At 31.8% G+C, this 15,585-nt stretch overlaps 1 protein-coding gene across 1 annotated transcript in view; it reads right to left on the reverse strand.

Annotated features, from left to right (window-relative positions):
* Positions 1 to 943: 943 nt before the first annotated feature.
* mmd (disintegrin and metalloproteinase domain-containing protein mind-meld) overlaps positions 944 to 15,585 on the reverse strand; it is a 308,125-nt gene continuing 293,483 nt past the window's right edge. The window contains exons 11-16 of the mRNA XM_076395404.1: positions 13,899 to 14,066; positions 8,441 to 8,636; positions 8,120 to 8,348; positions 3,640 to 3,820; positions 2,830 to 3,002; positions 944 to 1,214 (exon numbers count right to left, since the gene is read on the reverse strand). Coding sequence (XP_076251519.1) covers positions 944 to 1,214; positions 2,830 to 3,002; positions 3,640 to 3,820; positions 8,120 to 8,348; positions 8,441 to 8,636; positions 13,899 to 14,066 — 1,218 coding nt within the window. The remainder of the gene's footprint in view (positions 1,215 to 2,829; positions 3,003 to 3,639; positions 3,821 to 8,119; positions 8,349 to 8,440; positions 8,637 to 13,898; positions 14,067 to 15,585) is intronic.

Below are 15,585 nucleotides of genomic sequence, written 5' to 3' on the forward strand. Positions count from 1 at the left end.
AATATACCATTATCAATGTGGGGAGCTGAGTTTATAATACCTTGAATATTCCTCACCAAGTTTTTGAATTGTTGAGTACTTTTTACTAGGGATGTTTATGAAGAAGGTCTTAGTCATTATAATCCAAATTTATGGTATTCGTATTGTTGGATTTGCTCTTCAAATATATATGAATTGACACTTAATTTACAAAGGTAGATTGATAAGTTCGTGACTTTTTATGTTGCGTTATTTTTTGACATAAAACTTTATTTCTCAACATAACTTTTTTTACTTCAATTCTCAAGGCCTACAATATAGGCGTTAGTTTCAGCGATTATCTCTTTATTTGACCTATATACTGATTATCTCTTGCCACTCAGCCATTTATTCAGATTCGAAAACAGGAAATTGTCACTGAAGGCTAAATCTGGAGAATATGATGGATGCGGTAGTACTTCATAGTGTTTCGGTTTGGTGACTACACACGTGTATACCTGTGTATTGTCTTGATGGAATAATACTTTTTTCTTGGCCTAGTGCTGTCGTTATTGCTTTAAGTCAGTATGAAATTTGTTCAGAAGCCGTTAGTAATAGGATTGCTACATCCATTTCGAGTTAATCGGCATGAGTGATACGGCGTGCATCCTAAAAAACTGTGGGCGACCGACAGGTACAATTTGGCATAATCTTATGGATGCACTTGGATATCTTATGGATATGGATAATCTTTAGTGCACGTTCACCTGGAGAAACCTTGTAATACTTCAGTGGTCTTCAGTGGATGTTCTGTGATGTATTCATGTTTTGAAATGAGGCAAAAGCTCGTTATTGCGACTGAACATCTTTTGAAAAGGTCATATTGTTGCCTGTATAGGTGACTGCATGTCTTATTTTATATCTAAATATTTTTGTAAAATGTTACGTATTTGCTCAGCTGAGGTGCATACAACCTACTATTATTTTATGGAGGATTTCTCACGACGATCTCATTTGGAAGATGTGAACCTTGGGCATCACTTGTGCTGGTACGACCACAGCGTAACTCAGTAAACAACTTTTTAATCATTAAAATTAGTGATACAGAATCTTCATTAGCATCTATCAACTCTTTCTTTGGTTTTGCTAATTTTTCCTTGCGCAAAAAATATTTTTTATTTTTGTGAGAATTCGAGAGGTTATCTGCAGCCAAACCTAAGCTAAATGATGCAGCTACCTCAACATCTCTCAGTATTCTATAATTATATAGCAGTTGAGGTATTTAAAGTTACTGCGCGGTAAACTGATAAAGTCACAGATTTATCAAATGAAATATTTTGAATTTATAAATTCATACCTGTAGTAACTAAGTGTTAGAGTTATATAGAATAACTTAGTTACCTATATGCAGTTTGGTATTGCTGTAATGTATATCCTACGATTCCGTAGTAAGGCTGTATTGTGAAGATTTATCGGAATTTCATGATCAGTATCAATGAATATAGTGGCATGGACAACATACAATTAATATCAGGTTGATTAAGGGGTTACTAAGAAGTAAAGATGATGAGTAAAGATGAAATGAATGTGTTTTGGTGTTAAATAGTACTATAATACTGCTAGTCTGATACTAGTAATATTACGCTTCAGAAAATGATAACCTTTGTTGGAGTAACAATGGGTCAAAGGTTATGCATTTGCCGTTTGAATTTTTTGTTTAAAAGTAAGTAAATTAGTAGTAGAGGAAACAAAACTACTTCTTTAGATACGGTTCAGATCACTTGATTGATATGATTTAACTGAAATTCAGTGTTATCCTTCTCTATACATTTTTCTATCGTAATAAAGTAAAACTTTAACAAAATTTGGATTTTTACCTTTTAAAAAAAATATGTCAAAAAATGGTTAGAAGATTTCTAAAAATAGCCGTAATTTGACGATAAAAATGCTGTTTAAAAATGCTAATCGTGCCAAGAAAACGCGCAACTATTTTTGAACTCCCCTTTTCATCAACCTGTAACTTTTTGGTATTTTTTAATTTTTTTTTCTTACGTTAATAAATATCTATTAAAAAATTAACAATAAAATTATTGTTTTTTTGTTTCACCGGAGAGAATATTTAAAATTCATTCCTCTAGACTAGAATGATAACAGTAGTGAGATAATATATTTTTCGAAGGTACCGACATAGCATAGATATCAAAGCATAGATACGAAACACCGTTTCATAACTGTATTTTTAATAATTTGATGCTCGTACAATACGTAGAAATAATTTTACTAGTTATGGTAAAATGTGTTCAGCTTCCAATAAAGTAATAAATTGGATATCAGTATTCAATGAAATCTATTTTTAACTTTTTTTAATAAAAAATAGATTCAATTTTAATTCATCACTGATCCAGGTTAGTTATTATTATTTTGCTCTTGTTGTAGGAAAAAACAAAACGCGAAATATGTACATTCCCATAAACAATCACGCTAAATTAGTAATAGTTCTGTTAGCTTTGATGTATGTTCATTTTTCATGGCGTTCTCAATATTTCTTTATTTACATCCGGAGCTATTATAAATTTTACAATGAATATTTCCAGTAGAGCTCACAACAAATATTCCAACGTTATATATTATTGAAATTCGCGTATTCTATAAAACATATATTCGCCATCAAAAATGAATAATACTTGGGGACGCAAATATCCTCGAAATAACGTTTTAAATATTTAATGGACGAAATATAGCATTCGTACTACTTTCAGAGAATTGTTATTGTGGTTTCCCTTTGAGTTTATTATTGTCTATCAAGAATATTTGCGTTTCTATGTAATAAACGATCCCAAATCGCACAACACACAGTAACTACAAATTTACGATAACGTACCGTATGGCGTTTCTTTCTTCTTCATGTGTTCCTGCAGGTTAGTGGATTTAACGTCTGCAGAAGGAGTGAGGAGCGGTGGTGGAGGGGTCACCTCCACTGCAATCGAACAGTCCGATCCGGCATATCCAAGTTCACAGTAGCATTTATTTTCGTTTGTACATGACTGAAATGTCAAAGAAAATCAGTTGCTTTTATTGCATTAAAGAAACCTAGTCTATTTTATATTTTATTTGTTTTGTTTGGAAGTACGTAAAATGCACTGCTATGTAAAATAAAAGATAAACATGTCATAGTTAAACTATTTCTTATTGAATTGACTTATTTATAATATGTAATGTTGTATGTCAAATATGTATCATGTATGATAACGTATTAATATCTAGAAATGTTGAAATAAAATATATTAGGTGCTTGAAACTTGAAACTTGTGCTTATTACTGAAGTTGGAAATGAATTTTTAAATTCCTTGGTTTTGACTTTGCTGAACAGAAAATAAATCCATTTAGTAATATTGAATTTTCACAGACGCTAATAATAATAATTGTATGTTCGATATTCAGTATTTGATCATTGTAAAATTTGATTAAATTTTCTGCCGATACTCGTCAAACGTTATTAGAACCTTATAGTTGTTTCGAATTAGTTGTTGTTACATTATAGTTGTTTCAGCCATTTAAAAGTAGTAACTTAGATGTCAGTGGCCTGAAGGATCAAAAATTGTAAGTTCGCTTGGCTGAAAATCCACTTTACAATATTAAAAAAACTATAAAATATATGATAAATTTGTAAAATAAACTTACCCCATGGCCAGAACATTCAGCTGCGTTATTATTTGTTGGGCACTTTTCTTGTGCCAGATGTGGGAATATCGTTACGCATGTCTGATTGAAACATACAAGATTTTCTCCACATGGAGTACCATCACGTACTAGGCCCATAGGAGGAATATCTTCATTATCAGTGGAAAGTCTTAAAGTCGATCTTAAACAAAAATATAAATAAAATGAAAAGACTATTTAACATATTAATAGCAAAATTTGTTGTGTTTTTTTTGTATTTAAAAATATTAAATATAAAAAAATATTTTTTAGTATTTATAAATACATATTGTTTTGCATGTTTTAAATAATAAATTATAGTTGTTTCACTTTTTATATGCATTGGGAAATTATTTTTTACTTATATTTATTCGGTTTTTTTCTGTTTATTTATTTTTACCTATGATTTTTGATGTATTAGGCCTATAAATTAGTTTTAAAGAATTTCTTTTAAATTTGTAACTTTATTACGAAAAATCAATACAATGTATTTTATTCAAAGTATTGTCCATCGAAAGTCGCTACTTTTCGCATCTTTCAGGCAATTTACGGATTCCAACTCAAAAGAACGATGGAGATCCACGACTAGAACAATTGTTTTGTAACTTCATAAAAAGTGGAGAAATTGATTATTAAATTGTTTATCAGTCGAGAAAACATTAATAAGAGCCCTAGGTATCTCGTCCCGAGAGTGTGTGACATACTTTGGCCGAAGTTTTTGGTTTCAAAAATTAATGGGTGCCTCATTTGCTAATAATGGGACAAAAACGAATGCTATATTACCGACAACCACAAAGTGTATTGCACCATCATTGTGGAGACTAACATGATATGATACTGAATCGTTCTTCATGAAGGTCCTCTAGGGTGGATTTAACTGCCACATTATCCTGTCTTAAAACATATGAGACATTTTTGTTACCACTACTTGGTCCACTTTCTGATTGATCAATACAACTTACTGAACAATTAAGTATTAAATGTAACAATTTATAGTTTCTGTTATTGATGTTGATGATAAAACATGTAATTAAAGTGTCAAGTTACATGTTTTATGATCTAATATCCCAAATTGACCCATATTTTTAATTCTACAAAATCATTTTCCTCGCTACTTTTCTACTTTGCTTCGCATTGGACGTCATCGATTGAAATCGCAATATCTCTTTAATTATTATTGAATATTTCATTAGTTGCTAATAATCGATATATTTCGATTTCATCATTCATAATAGAACATTGTTAATTTTCATCTCTCATCAGGCCTTTGTAGTATCCCCATTATCTTTCTGCATCACCATTCAATCCCTTTTTCTAGCTCGTTTATAGTCTCGCTTTTTACGAAAGCAGAACAATGATGTCTGGGAAATTTTAGCTAATTAAGATAATCGACGTTATTTTTTATATTATTTTCGTCCAGATAAATTAATTCACGAAATGCAAGCGTATATATAAAAGAATGGGAACTGATAGAGTGGGAATTTCTTCTATCTATCTCGTTTTTCTTTGAGATGAGTTGCACTTTAATTTTAATTTCGCCCGGACAGACAGTCGCCAGTATTAATTGAAGCAGCCCCACCTATGAACGGCTAACGACTTGATTAGACATTGACTTTAATTTGGTTTTCCTTTTATTTTGAATAGTGGATATGAAGTCGTGTAGAACGATAAGTTATATTACTTTTTAAAATAATTTATGAAAATATTTTAACCATATATTGTTTTACTAGATGTTTGTATTTTTGTCATCGAATCGATTGGTGAAAATGAGATGTACTAATGTAAGCAGATGTTAAACAACCTAACCTAACCGTTAAATTCAATAATTTTGAAATTCATCTACATAAAATAACAGTTTTCAATTTGTCATTATTGAATTATTCGGTTTATATAGACGATATTCGACAAAAAAGAGTCTGAAGAGTTTGAAGATAATTATTTGAAAAACTTGTTGGGTCAAAACCTAGCTGAACGCTTAAATAGCTTTAAAATATCTTAGCAATTGATGATTATTGCTCAAATGAAGTGAAAATTGGTTGGTCCATTGGTTAATTTTCATCGACACCAAAGCGTAATATTATGAAATCAATAAGGTGTAGTGTATTACAAAACTGTATAACAAGATTACTGTAGATATCCACAGAAGTAAATTAAACAAAATGACGAATAGAAATTCAAATTAAAAAACACAGGCAAAAAAATTAACAGAAGCAAAGTTATCCAGTTACATAACGATACTCGGCCATATGTTACAAGAATTATGAAGTATACACTATTGTAGCTCGTATGGGGAGTTCTGCCGAACTAGCATAGTAATCAGGCATATAAAAATATTGCATATAAAGATATATATTAAAATTAATACTAAGTCAAGTAATCAATAAAATATCAAGTAGCATTGTTTTGATGATACAAAATTTCTAAATATTGAAAAAGCGCGAACATTGATCGATTGTTGGATGGTTATCAAATCATCATCGTTATTGCCAGAGTGTAAAGCTGGTGCCAAGACGAGAAAGAATTGTAGAAAATAATAGAACATTTTTTTGTTGCTTTGACGTATGTTTCACTCATTTCGCGACTATACAACAGTACGGTGTTGGTATAAAGGTGACGGGGACAGAAATAAAGTGTATATATAAAATAATACATTAATAGATAAATAAAATTAATAACAGAGTCGGAGGAGTGGGTCTTCTTAAAGTATAAATAGTGTATATACAACTTAAAAATGGATATAAATACAAGACTACAAACACAACCATAAAGAAGTAGAGGCCCTATTCAGGCCGAAGACATTAGCACTCATATCGAAGTGATAATAGTTATTTGGTCAGTGACACCTAACTTAGCATAGGCTAGATTCTATGGAGAACATCTATTTATGAAATAATTTCGAGGAGTCTGTCTGTCATTTCTAAAATTTTGTAGACCATGCATAGCTCTAATAATCTGGGTGAGCCGTGGTCTGTCGTTCAGACTGGTAGACTGAAACAAGGGCATGGTGACAAAATTTACAGTGAGTAAGCGGGCTCGAAGTCACCAAGTGACCGTGCGGGAAATGACAGTGACCCAATTTCAGTCGATTCAGAGCTACGACATGGTGACAAAGGGAAAGAACGCGAAGAGATGTGAAAAAATCAGCTATAACCTCAAAGATCCTATTGTGGTTGGCCTTCTGGGCCCAACAACATTGTACCTCGCTCTTGCTGAAACAAGAATCGAATGGAATAAGGTCAGTATGGATACAAATATTTATGATGGGGAAGGGCGAGAAAGCTGCCGATTTAGCTGTATTATTTGCCTGCTCATTTCCAGGCACACCAACGTGAGAAGGGATCCATAGTAAACTTGTCCTTGAAGCAATTCATATAGAGGGTACCGATGACTGAGAGTGAGTCGGTGAGCAGGGGATGGTTGAACTTCTCTTCCAGGACACATTCGAGAGCATTTCGGTAATCGGTAAGGATTAGCCATTCTTTGAAGGATTGTGTTGTGATGTAGGATAAAGCTTTTAATATCGCGAAGAGTTTAGCGGTCAATACGATGGTACCTATTCAGGAGCTTGAAACGGAATGCTCGGTTGTCCACCACAAATGTACTGCCAAGTCTGCTGCGAGATTTAGAGCCATTGGTATATATGTACTTGTGGACAGGATAAGAGTGGAGAAGTTCACAGAACTTGGACCGAATAAGTTAAGGATAATGTTTTGTTTTATAAAATTGACATTAGGATGTTTTTATGAAGGGTGTAGTGAAGGTCCAAGAGGGAAAATTGGAGTAGTGGATAAGAAGGGGATGCAATTAGCCAACTCCAGCACTGGGTAGAAAATCAGCAATTATATGAGCGGTAAGAGTTGAGTAGTTAGGAATTATACGATCCAGGATGGATGGATGATTCCAAGTGGACGTCAGATTTAAGGAAGATGGTAGAGCAAGCGATCTCACAGCGAATTTCAGTGAAAGAAAATCCGTACGAAAAGAAAGAGGTGGGGTGGATGTATGACTGTACAAATTAATTGCAGGAGAGGATCGAAAGGCACCCAACGATTTTCTAAATACAGTATAATTTTTCGAACGAACAAGGCGAACCTACTGGGTAATGTTATGCCGGCGGAAAAGTAAATTTGTCACAATTGGTTGCCCAGCATCTGATCCATTATGCTCGTTATTTTCTGAGATGGGAAATTACTATTCCAACCTCTTCTTGGCCAATTATACATTATATATATTATCAATAATATACGAAGCGACTATTGTTAATGTCGGATAAAATTTGCAAAATAGACGTATTTAATCTTGTTCAAAATAAAAAATCAAAAATCATTAATGGATAGATCAATATTTATTGAGAACATTAATAGATCGCTGTTTAGTTATAGAAAGTCAAATTTGCTAAATTGAGAAAAAATTACATTATCACAGCTGATTATATATTATTTAAATAACAAAAAATACATACTTGCACTCATATTCCACATTTTTGATATTGGTAATTGTCCGATAGAACTGCTGATCGGGACTTTCCAACGCAGGATGACGCATTCCCAACTGACACTGCAGCGACCCGCATCGCACGTTTTCCGGGGTACACTTTAAAAAATTCCCGTTGGGGTCGGCCCCGCAATGGCCGTGTATCGATCCCTTTGAATTAAATATTTCGAAACATTCTTGGGCGGCCGATATACTGCCTGGAATGAACGAAATAATATTTGATTGAGGACGACATTCGCCCGAAGCACTAACGCAATAACGTGTATTGTGTTTCTGGAGCGCCACTTACCCGTTCCCCAAACATGTTCGCATTGGGAGGTGAACGTCGGACAAAAACCATTGAAACACTTGCCCACGTCCTTTTCAGAGCCGCAGGGGGTGCCGTTTTTCTTGTAGACGTCCGCCGGACACTCTCCCGAATCCCCCGTGCACTGTTCCGGCAGATCGCATTCGTTTGTTGCTTTTCTACAAATCACTCCTCGTTCCTGCAAATTATAGATAGAAAATCAATTTTCTAACATTTTTGATGCGGCTCTATTCTGTTGGGAATTTTATAAGATGTTTTAATAAATGAAATCCACATATTATATATTAAAATTAATATTATATTTATTGGAGGTATTGTCGTGGGTGTTATAAAGCATGCATTGAATACGAACCTATAATTAATTCTTGAATTCGAGTGTTATTCGTCAGTTAAAGACTGCAAATATATGAATATATGAATTCTCATGTTATCTGGTACATAACGTATCATCATGACGTTTTTATCTAATGAAGGTGTTAAACTATCCAAAATTTTGTAAATACACTCCCGAATCAAAAAAGGGGAGTAAGGAGTTGCGAAGAAAGGATGACGGCTGTACAGTCAAAGCCAAAACCAGTCCCTCAGCCGGAAAAGTGCTTGCAACTGTTTTCTTTCACTCAAGGAGAGTTTTACTCATTGATTTTCTTTACAATCAACGAACAGTGATTGAGGCTTACTATTGAGTTGGGTTTTTATAGTCGACAAAAGTCGCGTATCGGAGCAAATGACGGGATATGCCCATTTGAGGCATCATCATCGTTTATGTCAGTTTGACAAGGAATAGATTGGAAGGAATGCGCTGGGAAACACATGCTATAGCCTTGATTTGTCACCTTGTGATTATTCTTTGTATGCGCCCTTGAAAGAATCACTTGGAGGAAGAAGGTTTGTAAACAATGAAGAAGTAGAGGAGTATGTGCGCAATTAGCTGACAACTTGCCCTTAAACTTTTTATGGAGAAGGAATATTCAAATCGGTGGCAAAAGTGTGCAGAGCACGGAAGTGACTACATTGAAAATTGATATATTTTAGTTTATATATACAATTGATCAATAAATTTATTTTACAAAATTACTCTTTATATTTCATTACCCCATGTATTTATAATATATTTTATATTTAAAAATGAATTGCTATGCGTTAGTCTCGCTAAAGCTCGAGAATGGCTATGTAGATTTGGCTAATATTAGTTTTGAAATATTTGTAGAAGTCTAAAGATTGTTTATATGGTGAATTTACAAATTGAGTACGCGAGACTTTTTTATTTATATTTTATATTTTCTATTTATATTTATATTTTCTTTATTTATTAACAATGCCAAACAGAAGATGATCTTATGTCGTCAAAGTCAATCAAATGTGCGACAAGTTACCTTACAGGTTAACTTCACTGATGACGAGATGCAGAACATTATAATATCAAACAGTGGGATTGGTATGTCACAATTGCGTCCGAGAGTGATTGGAAAATAAATTAATAGATTTAGAATACAGTGAGTATAATGAGGATATCAAAAACAAGAACGGCGAACGCAACACAATTCAATTGTGTGATTTTCCACTCAGTGATTCTGCGATCCAGAAGCGAGCAGCATTCCACTACGATTCGAAAATAGATTATTGTACCAACAAACAACAAATGTGAAAGGGTTATCGGCCAGAGTACAAAAATATAATAGTTGTTTCCAATTGTCGTCATTCGGCACAACTTATATCATACAAGACAATTTCATGGCCACTTTCAAGGTATCATACCACAAAAGTTTTTTAACAACGTTTAAATTTGTAATAGAAATAATTTAACAAAAGCTTAGACAATTGCAGGTATAAGAACATACAAGCGTATCATCAATTCTTACACATTTATTTGCGAAAATGTTTCAGGTCGACCAAGTCATCTATACTGTTAGGAGATTTTCGGTTAAGTTATTGTATTAAACTAAAAATGATGTTTATCAATGTTATGTTGAAATGTTGAAAATGTTATTATTTTAAATATATATTGCTATTGAAAATCGAAACGAATCGCCTTTCAGACCAGATAGTATCAGTCACTGGAAACTAAATAATATTAAATATTCGCAACTATTCTAGACCATTTGCAACAAATTATTTTGGAATTACTGACAGAGTTGAGCAAGTTTAATAAAATAGTTTGATATTATATGTTTCTAATATGTTCTTTATTCGAATTAATAAATTAATGTATGGCCGAAGATTTGAAATAGAAATGAAATTAGACCGGCTGATGAATAATTACAGGATATACATTCTATTTTTGCTAGTTGATCGAAGATCGATGAGTAGTCGGTCTTAGGAATTATATATTATTTTTAAATTTAATAATAATAATAATAATAATAATAATTATTTCGATTATGTATAATTTCCTATATTCAAAAAGGAAGATAGACAATATTGTAAAACCTATCGATGAATATATATCTGGCGCGTCAATTTTCGGAAAATTACTTATGATACATCAATATATAAATAATATACAAATGAAATATCAAAAAGTGTGGCACAAGGTCATGTGGATTAATGAAGAAAAAATGCCCAGCTACATTAAGTGCAGGAATGGAAGTGCCTAGAATCAGTAATATAGGAATTGTGTGTGGAATAATTTACAATTAAAAATAAAATCTTTTAAATTAATATTAGATTAAGATATTAAATTAAGTACTTTTAGAATGCTTATCTTGCTCAAAAACTTGGTGTGTCTCTACTCAATATAAATAATTACTAGTATAGATTAATAATTTTAGACTACCATTTTACGCCATTTATTACAAATCACTTCTCTAATTACACTAATAATCATATTCCGATGATATATCTCATATAATTATACTCAAAATTCTATTTTTAATACGTGAGGTTTTTTCTTTCAAATCAGTTTATGGATCTGAGATTATATCTGCAGCTTCTGTAGAAATACAGGTTACACCTAGACGGTGGTGGCTAATCAGGGTTTTGATTCGAATTGGGAGCTTCCTTGGATTATATAACAATGAGAATAGCGCCCTTCGAATTATGTCAATCTTTTCACTAGCTTGGATCCTGAAATTTTGTAGTTAAGGAACAGGGATTACTTCAATTATTAGAATCTCTCACTAGTCAGAATAAAGTTATGGGACTAGAGTTATATGTAAAGAACATATCTTCTACATGTTTAAGCTTCTCATATGGAATAAACACTTTACCAAGCTTTTTTATACTATCAGCTTTCTTCAGACAGTTTTGCTTAAAAATGGATAGAATTTAAAAAGTGGATAGCTCTAGTTAATGGGAAATTGATTGAAAATTTATTCCTCGTCAGAATAAAGGAATCATATTGATACTGAATAGATCTAATATCGGTAGTAACTTTGACCAATGAAATTAATTATATAGTTAGATAGGTACGTGATTTTTATATTATGTTAGATAATAATATTTAATATTATATAAGCGAACAATGACAATGTGGTTCGCACAAAGTATGACCAACCAGGAGGGGTCTATATAAGTTATGTAATCTGGGAATGATCATCAAAAGAAGTTGATTTAGTATATTGACAAAATGGCTTTAACCATCTATCTTTAAGACAACGGGTGCGTGTGTATATACATTATTCAGGATATAAAATATAAATATGTATAAATGGCCATGGCCTAAACAAACTACTCGAAGTTCTTTTGAAAAAAAAAATGTGTAAAGTCGAATAAGATATTCTTCATTGTGAGTTGTGTAATGCGCAAAGTACATTTGCAAATTGGCATATATATTGTTTCATTGCTCTCTAGACAGGCACGTAATTGTCAATTTCTAAAAATAATTTTGGTTGCCAAAATACATTAATTTAAATAATCAATTAATTCTTCTTTTTTTTTGAAAAAAATATAGTGATTTGATGATAGCAAGACTAGATTATCACAATATATGTTGATATGTAGTGTGAAATACATTTCATATATATATCCTTGTAAAATAGTAAGTTCAACATAAACTAAAAAATAATGCCTTTTTTATTTTTTTTACGAGTGAATGTAAATTTTCTTGACTTTGCCGTAGAGACCTAATTAAAGTTAATCGATATGGCTTTAACATTGGTCGCATTTGACTTAATGATGTGTCTTGAGAAACAATTCCCGAATAAAAGTCAGGAGCGTTCAAATTGTATTATTTAGGTGGCCAATTCATGTGAAATATAGCCATAGCCTGAAATCATTAATGCAAAATGTCCATTGTGGCATTCGTTGTTTGGTTCGGACCAAAAGAAATATGTTATCACCGTACTGATCTGAAAAATGGTGGACTAATGATATTGCCAGTTTAAAATTATTGCCATATGTAACTTTTTGCAGATTTCTTACCACCTGGTAAATCTCAAGTGGGTTGATGCCATTCCATATATGGCCATGTTTCATGTTTTTAATATAACCCTTTACTTAAGACTAATCGGTCAAGATCGTTTTTAAAATAAAATTCGGTCTCAAATGCTCCGAAATCTATAAATAACTAACTTTTGATGCTCTCATCTATTTGAAATTTTGAAAAGGTGGAAATCTTGAGGATATAACATAGATGAACAATTTCTCTCGGGTTCTTACGTATGAATTCATAGAGAGTTTTCGGTTGATCTGCCGTTTCTTTTGAGGCGATACCATGGTTATTTGATATCAGCTATTTAATAATTAATAATATGTTTGTTTGGTGCAGGCAAAATGATGTGACTAAACAGGCTCTTAATGTCGGCCAGTTCTATTTTAAAAACCTTTGATATTATTTAAATTGTATAACATTTCGCATTATATTCGTTTTTAATTTTTTAATTTTGCTGAATGTTTAAGAAGTAAGAAAACTGGTTCTCTAAAATTAATGTTTATTGTTAATTACAACAAGAAGTAGTCTTAAATCCATAATATTCCCCAAGTAATTTACCCCAGGACAAGATAATATTTTTTAAATTCAATATATGTGATAAATTATATATTATATTTTAATATTTTTATATTATATGTTATAAATTATATGTTATTATTATAGATTATGTGATATGTTGTATGTATATTTTCATGTAAATATTTTATGAAAAGCAAATGTTCAATGATTTTAAACTTTCAAATGAATAATTAGTAAAATAAAACGGTATAAAAATCATAATATAGGTAGAATATATTACTAGTTTAACAGACAGTCGAACAATAATAATCAAACTTTGATTAGAGTATGATAAACGTAACGTTATATAGTCCCTTTGTTGTGGAATATCAAAATTATCACGTCGCTCTTTGTCATTCAAACCATTTGTAACCAAAACAGTATTATATTACATACTGCATTAGGATTTCTCTAATTATTATAGCCGCAACAAATTGAACATATATAACTGCTACGTCGCTACTAATAATATAATTTATTGTGCATTCTAAAAGGATGTATTCAATATCTCACCTTTAATCGACATTGGTCGCAGCAAGGGCCTGAGGCACACTGAGCCTCTTTGGTGAGTTTGCATGTGATAGGATCGCAACAGGGATCAACGTCCTTACAATTCTCTATACTTCCACAATCACAGTCTTCTCCTTCTTCCACCTTGTTGTTGCCACATTTTATGTGCCCCTGTAATAAAAATATTCATACTAAACACATATTGCTATATTATTATCACTTTGATATGGCTAGTGCAGTTTCTAAAAGAAAATGAATAAAATTGTTCAAAATATTACAGATCAAATCTCTTTATTATTTTTAAATCATTTAAATCATCATGGTTAATTTTATTAGTCGCTTAGAGATCAAGTTGTTATGTATTTTCAAGTGTATTTTTTTTAGAAAAACTAAGAACAAAACTCTTACTATATATGTTAAATATTTTTGTAAGTGTATGGTGAATTTTATTGCCTACAATTAAAACATATATAAATATTGTCGATACATAGATAAAGACACTGCAAATAAGTATTTTAATATTGCGAATAGATTATAAATTCTTTTATGCCTAAAATTTATAATGAATACACCTGATACATAATTTCCTAAACACGTGTGTTTGCTAAGCTAATTTTGCAAAATTATTAAGAGTTAATGACACAGTTTTAAAAATTAATTAAAATGTGATAGGTTCCTGATTTGATAGGTTGTTCACCAGACATTATAGCTTCCAATTAATGCTTAATCTGAACATTGTTTATTTGAGACTTCAAAGAGCTCCCGATAAAAAGAAATACGGAAAGAACAGGCCAGATTTAGAGTGTATCACGGTTTTGTGAATAATCGAAGTCCGTGCAATCAGCAGCATATTGGTTGATAAGCAAACCTTCTTTCCAAGCGTCCGATGGTTTACTATGAAGATGCTTTCTCGGAGTAATGGCCCATATATCTTAGTACCACTTTTATTTTTATCATGATTCTCAAAAACGACCTAGATATTTTTAAAAGACGTATCGATTTTTGGGATATAATTTAAGTTTGACAAAAAAATAGGAAGAAATTGAATCTAATGTTGGTTTATGTTGGTAATATGGTTTTCGATGATACATCATTTTGTCATACCAATAACATGCTGGAGGAATTAAACTGCATTGCATGTCATTTAAAAGTTTAAATAAGTTAATAGTATATCTACTCTATAAGTACTCTATATGTCGTGTGAAAAATATAACATTTTGTAATGAACAATATACAGCAAAATTTGTACATAAATCTAACCAAGAATAATTAGGTTGAAGTTTCCTTTATACCATATTTGTAGTTGCTTAAAAACCCGGTTATGAAGACATTCAATTAAGTTATAAAGGATTTGTGAAAACATGCGTTATATTTTGGGAATGTTATGTGGTGAAATAAGTTGATGACGAAGTTTCATGAGCCTGTACGTGCCTTCACTAATAAAATTAAAAGAGAAGAAGCAGGCGAAAAGTTTCCAAATTGTGACGTTACACGTAACAAGCTAAAATTTACATTGTTCAAAAACACGTTTCTACGTTTTCGGACGAGCGACTATTTTAATAATTTTCCATAGTTCTAAAGTTTTAAACATATCCGTGTTATTTGCATGCAGCTACTCTCAGCGACAACTCCTCTCTTTTTGACGAAGTTTTATAATGAATGCAAATCACAACTACTCGAAGCTTTTCTG

The sequence above is a fragment of the Rhynchophorus ferrugineus genome, unplaced genomic scaffold (assembly GCF_030347505.1).
Source record: "Rhynchophorus ferrugineus isolate W39M unplaced genomic scaffold, kcgeb_rfMv2 rfM2, whole genome shotgun sequence".
Taxonomy (NCBI): Eukaryota; Metazoa; Arthropoda; class Insecta; order Coleoptera; family Curculionidae; genus Rhynchophorus; species Rhynchophorus ferrugineus.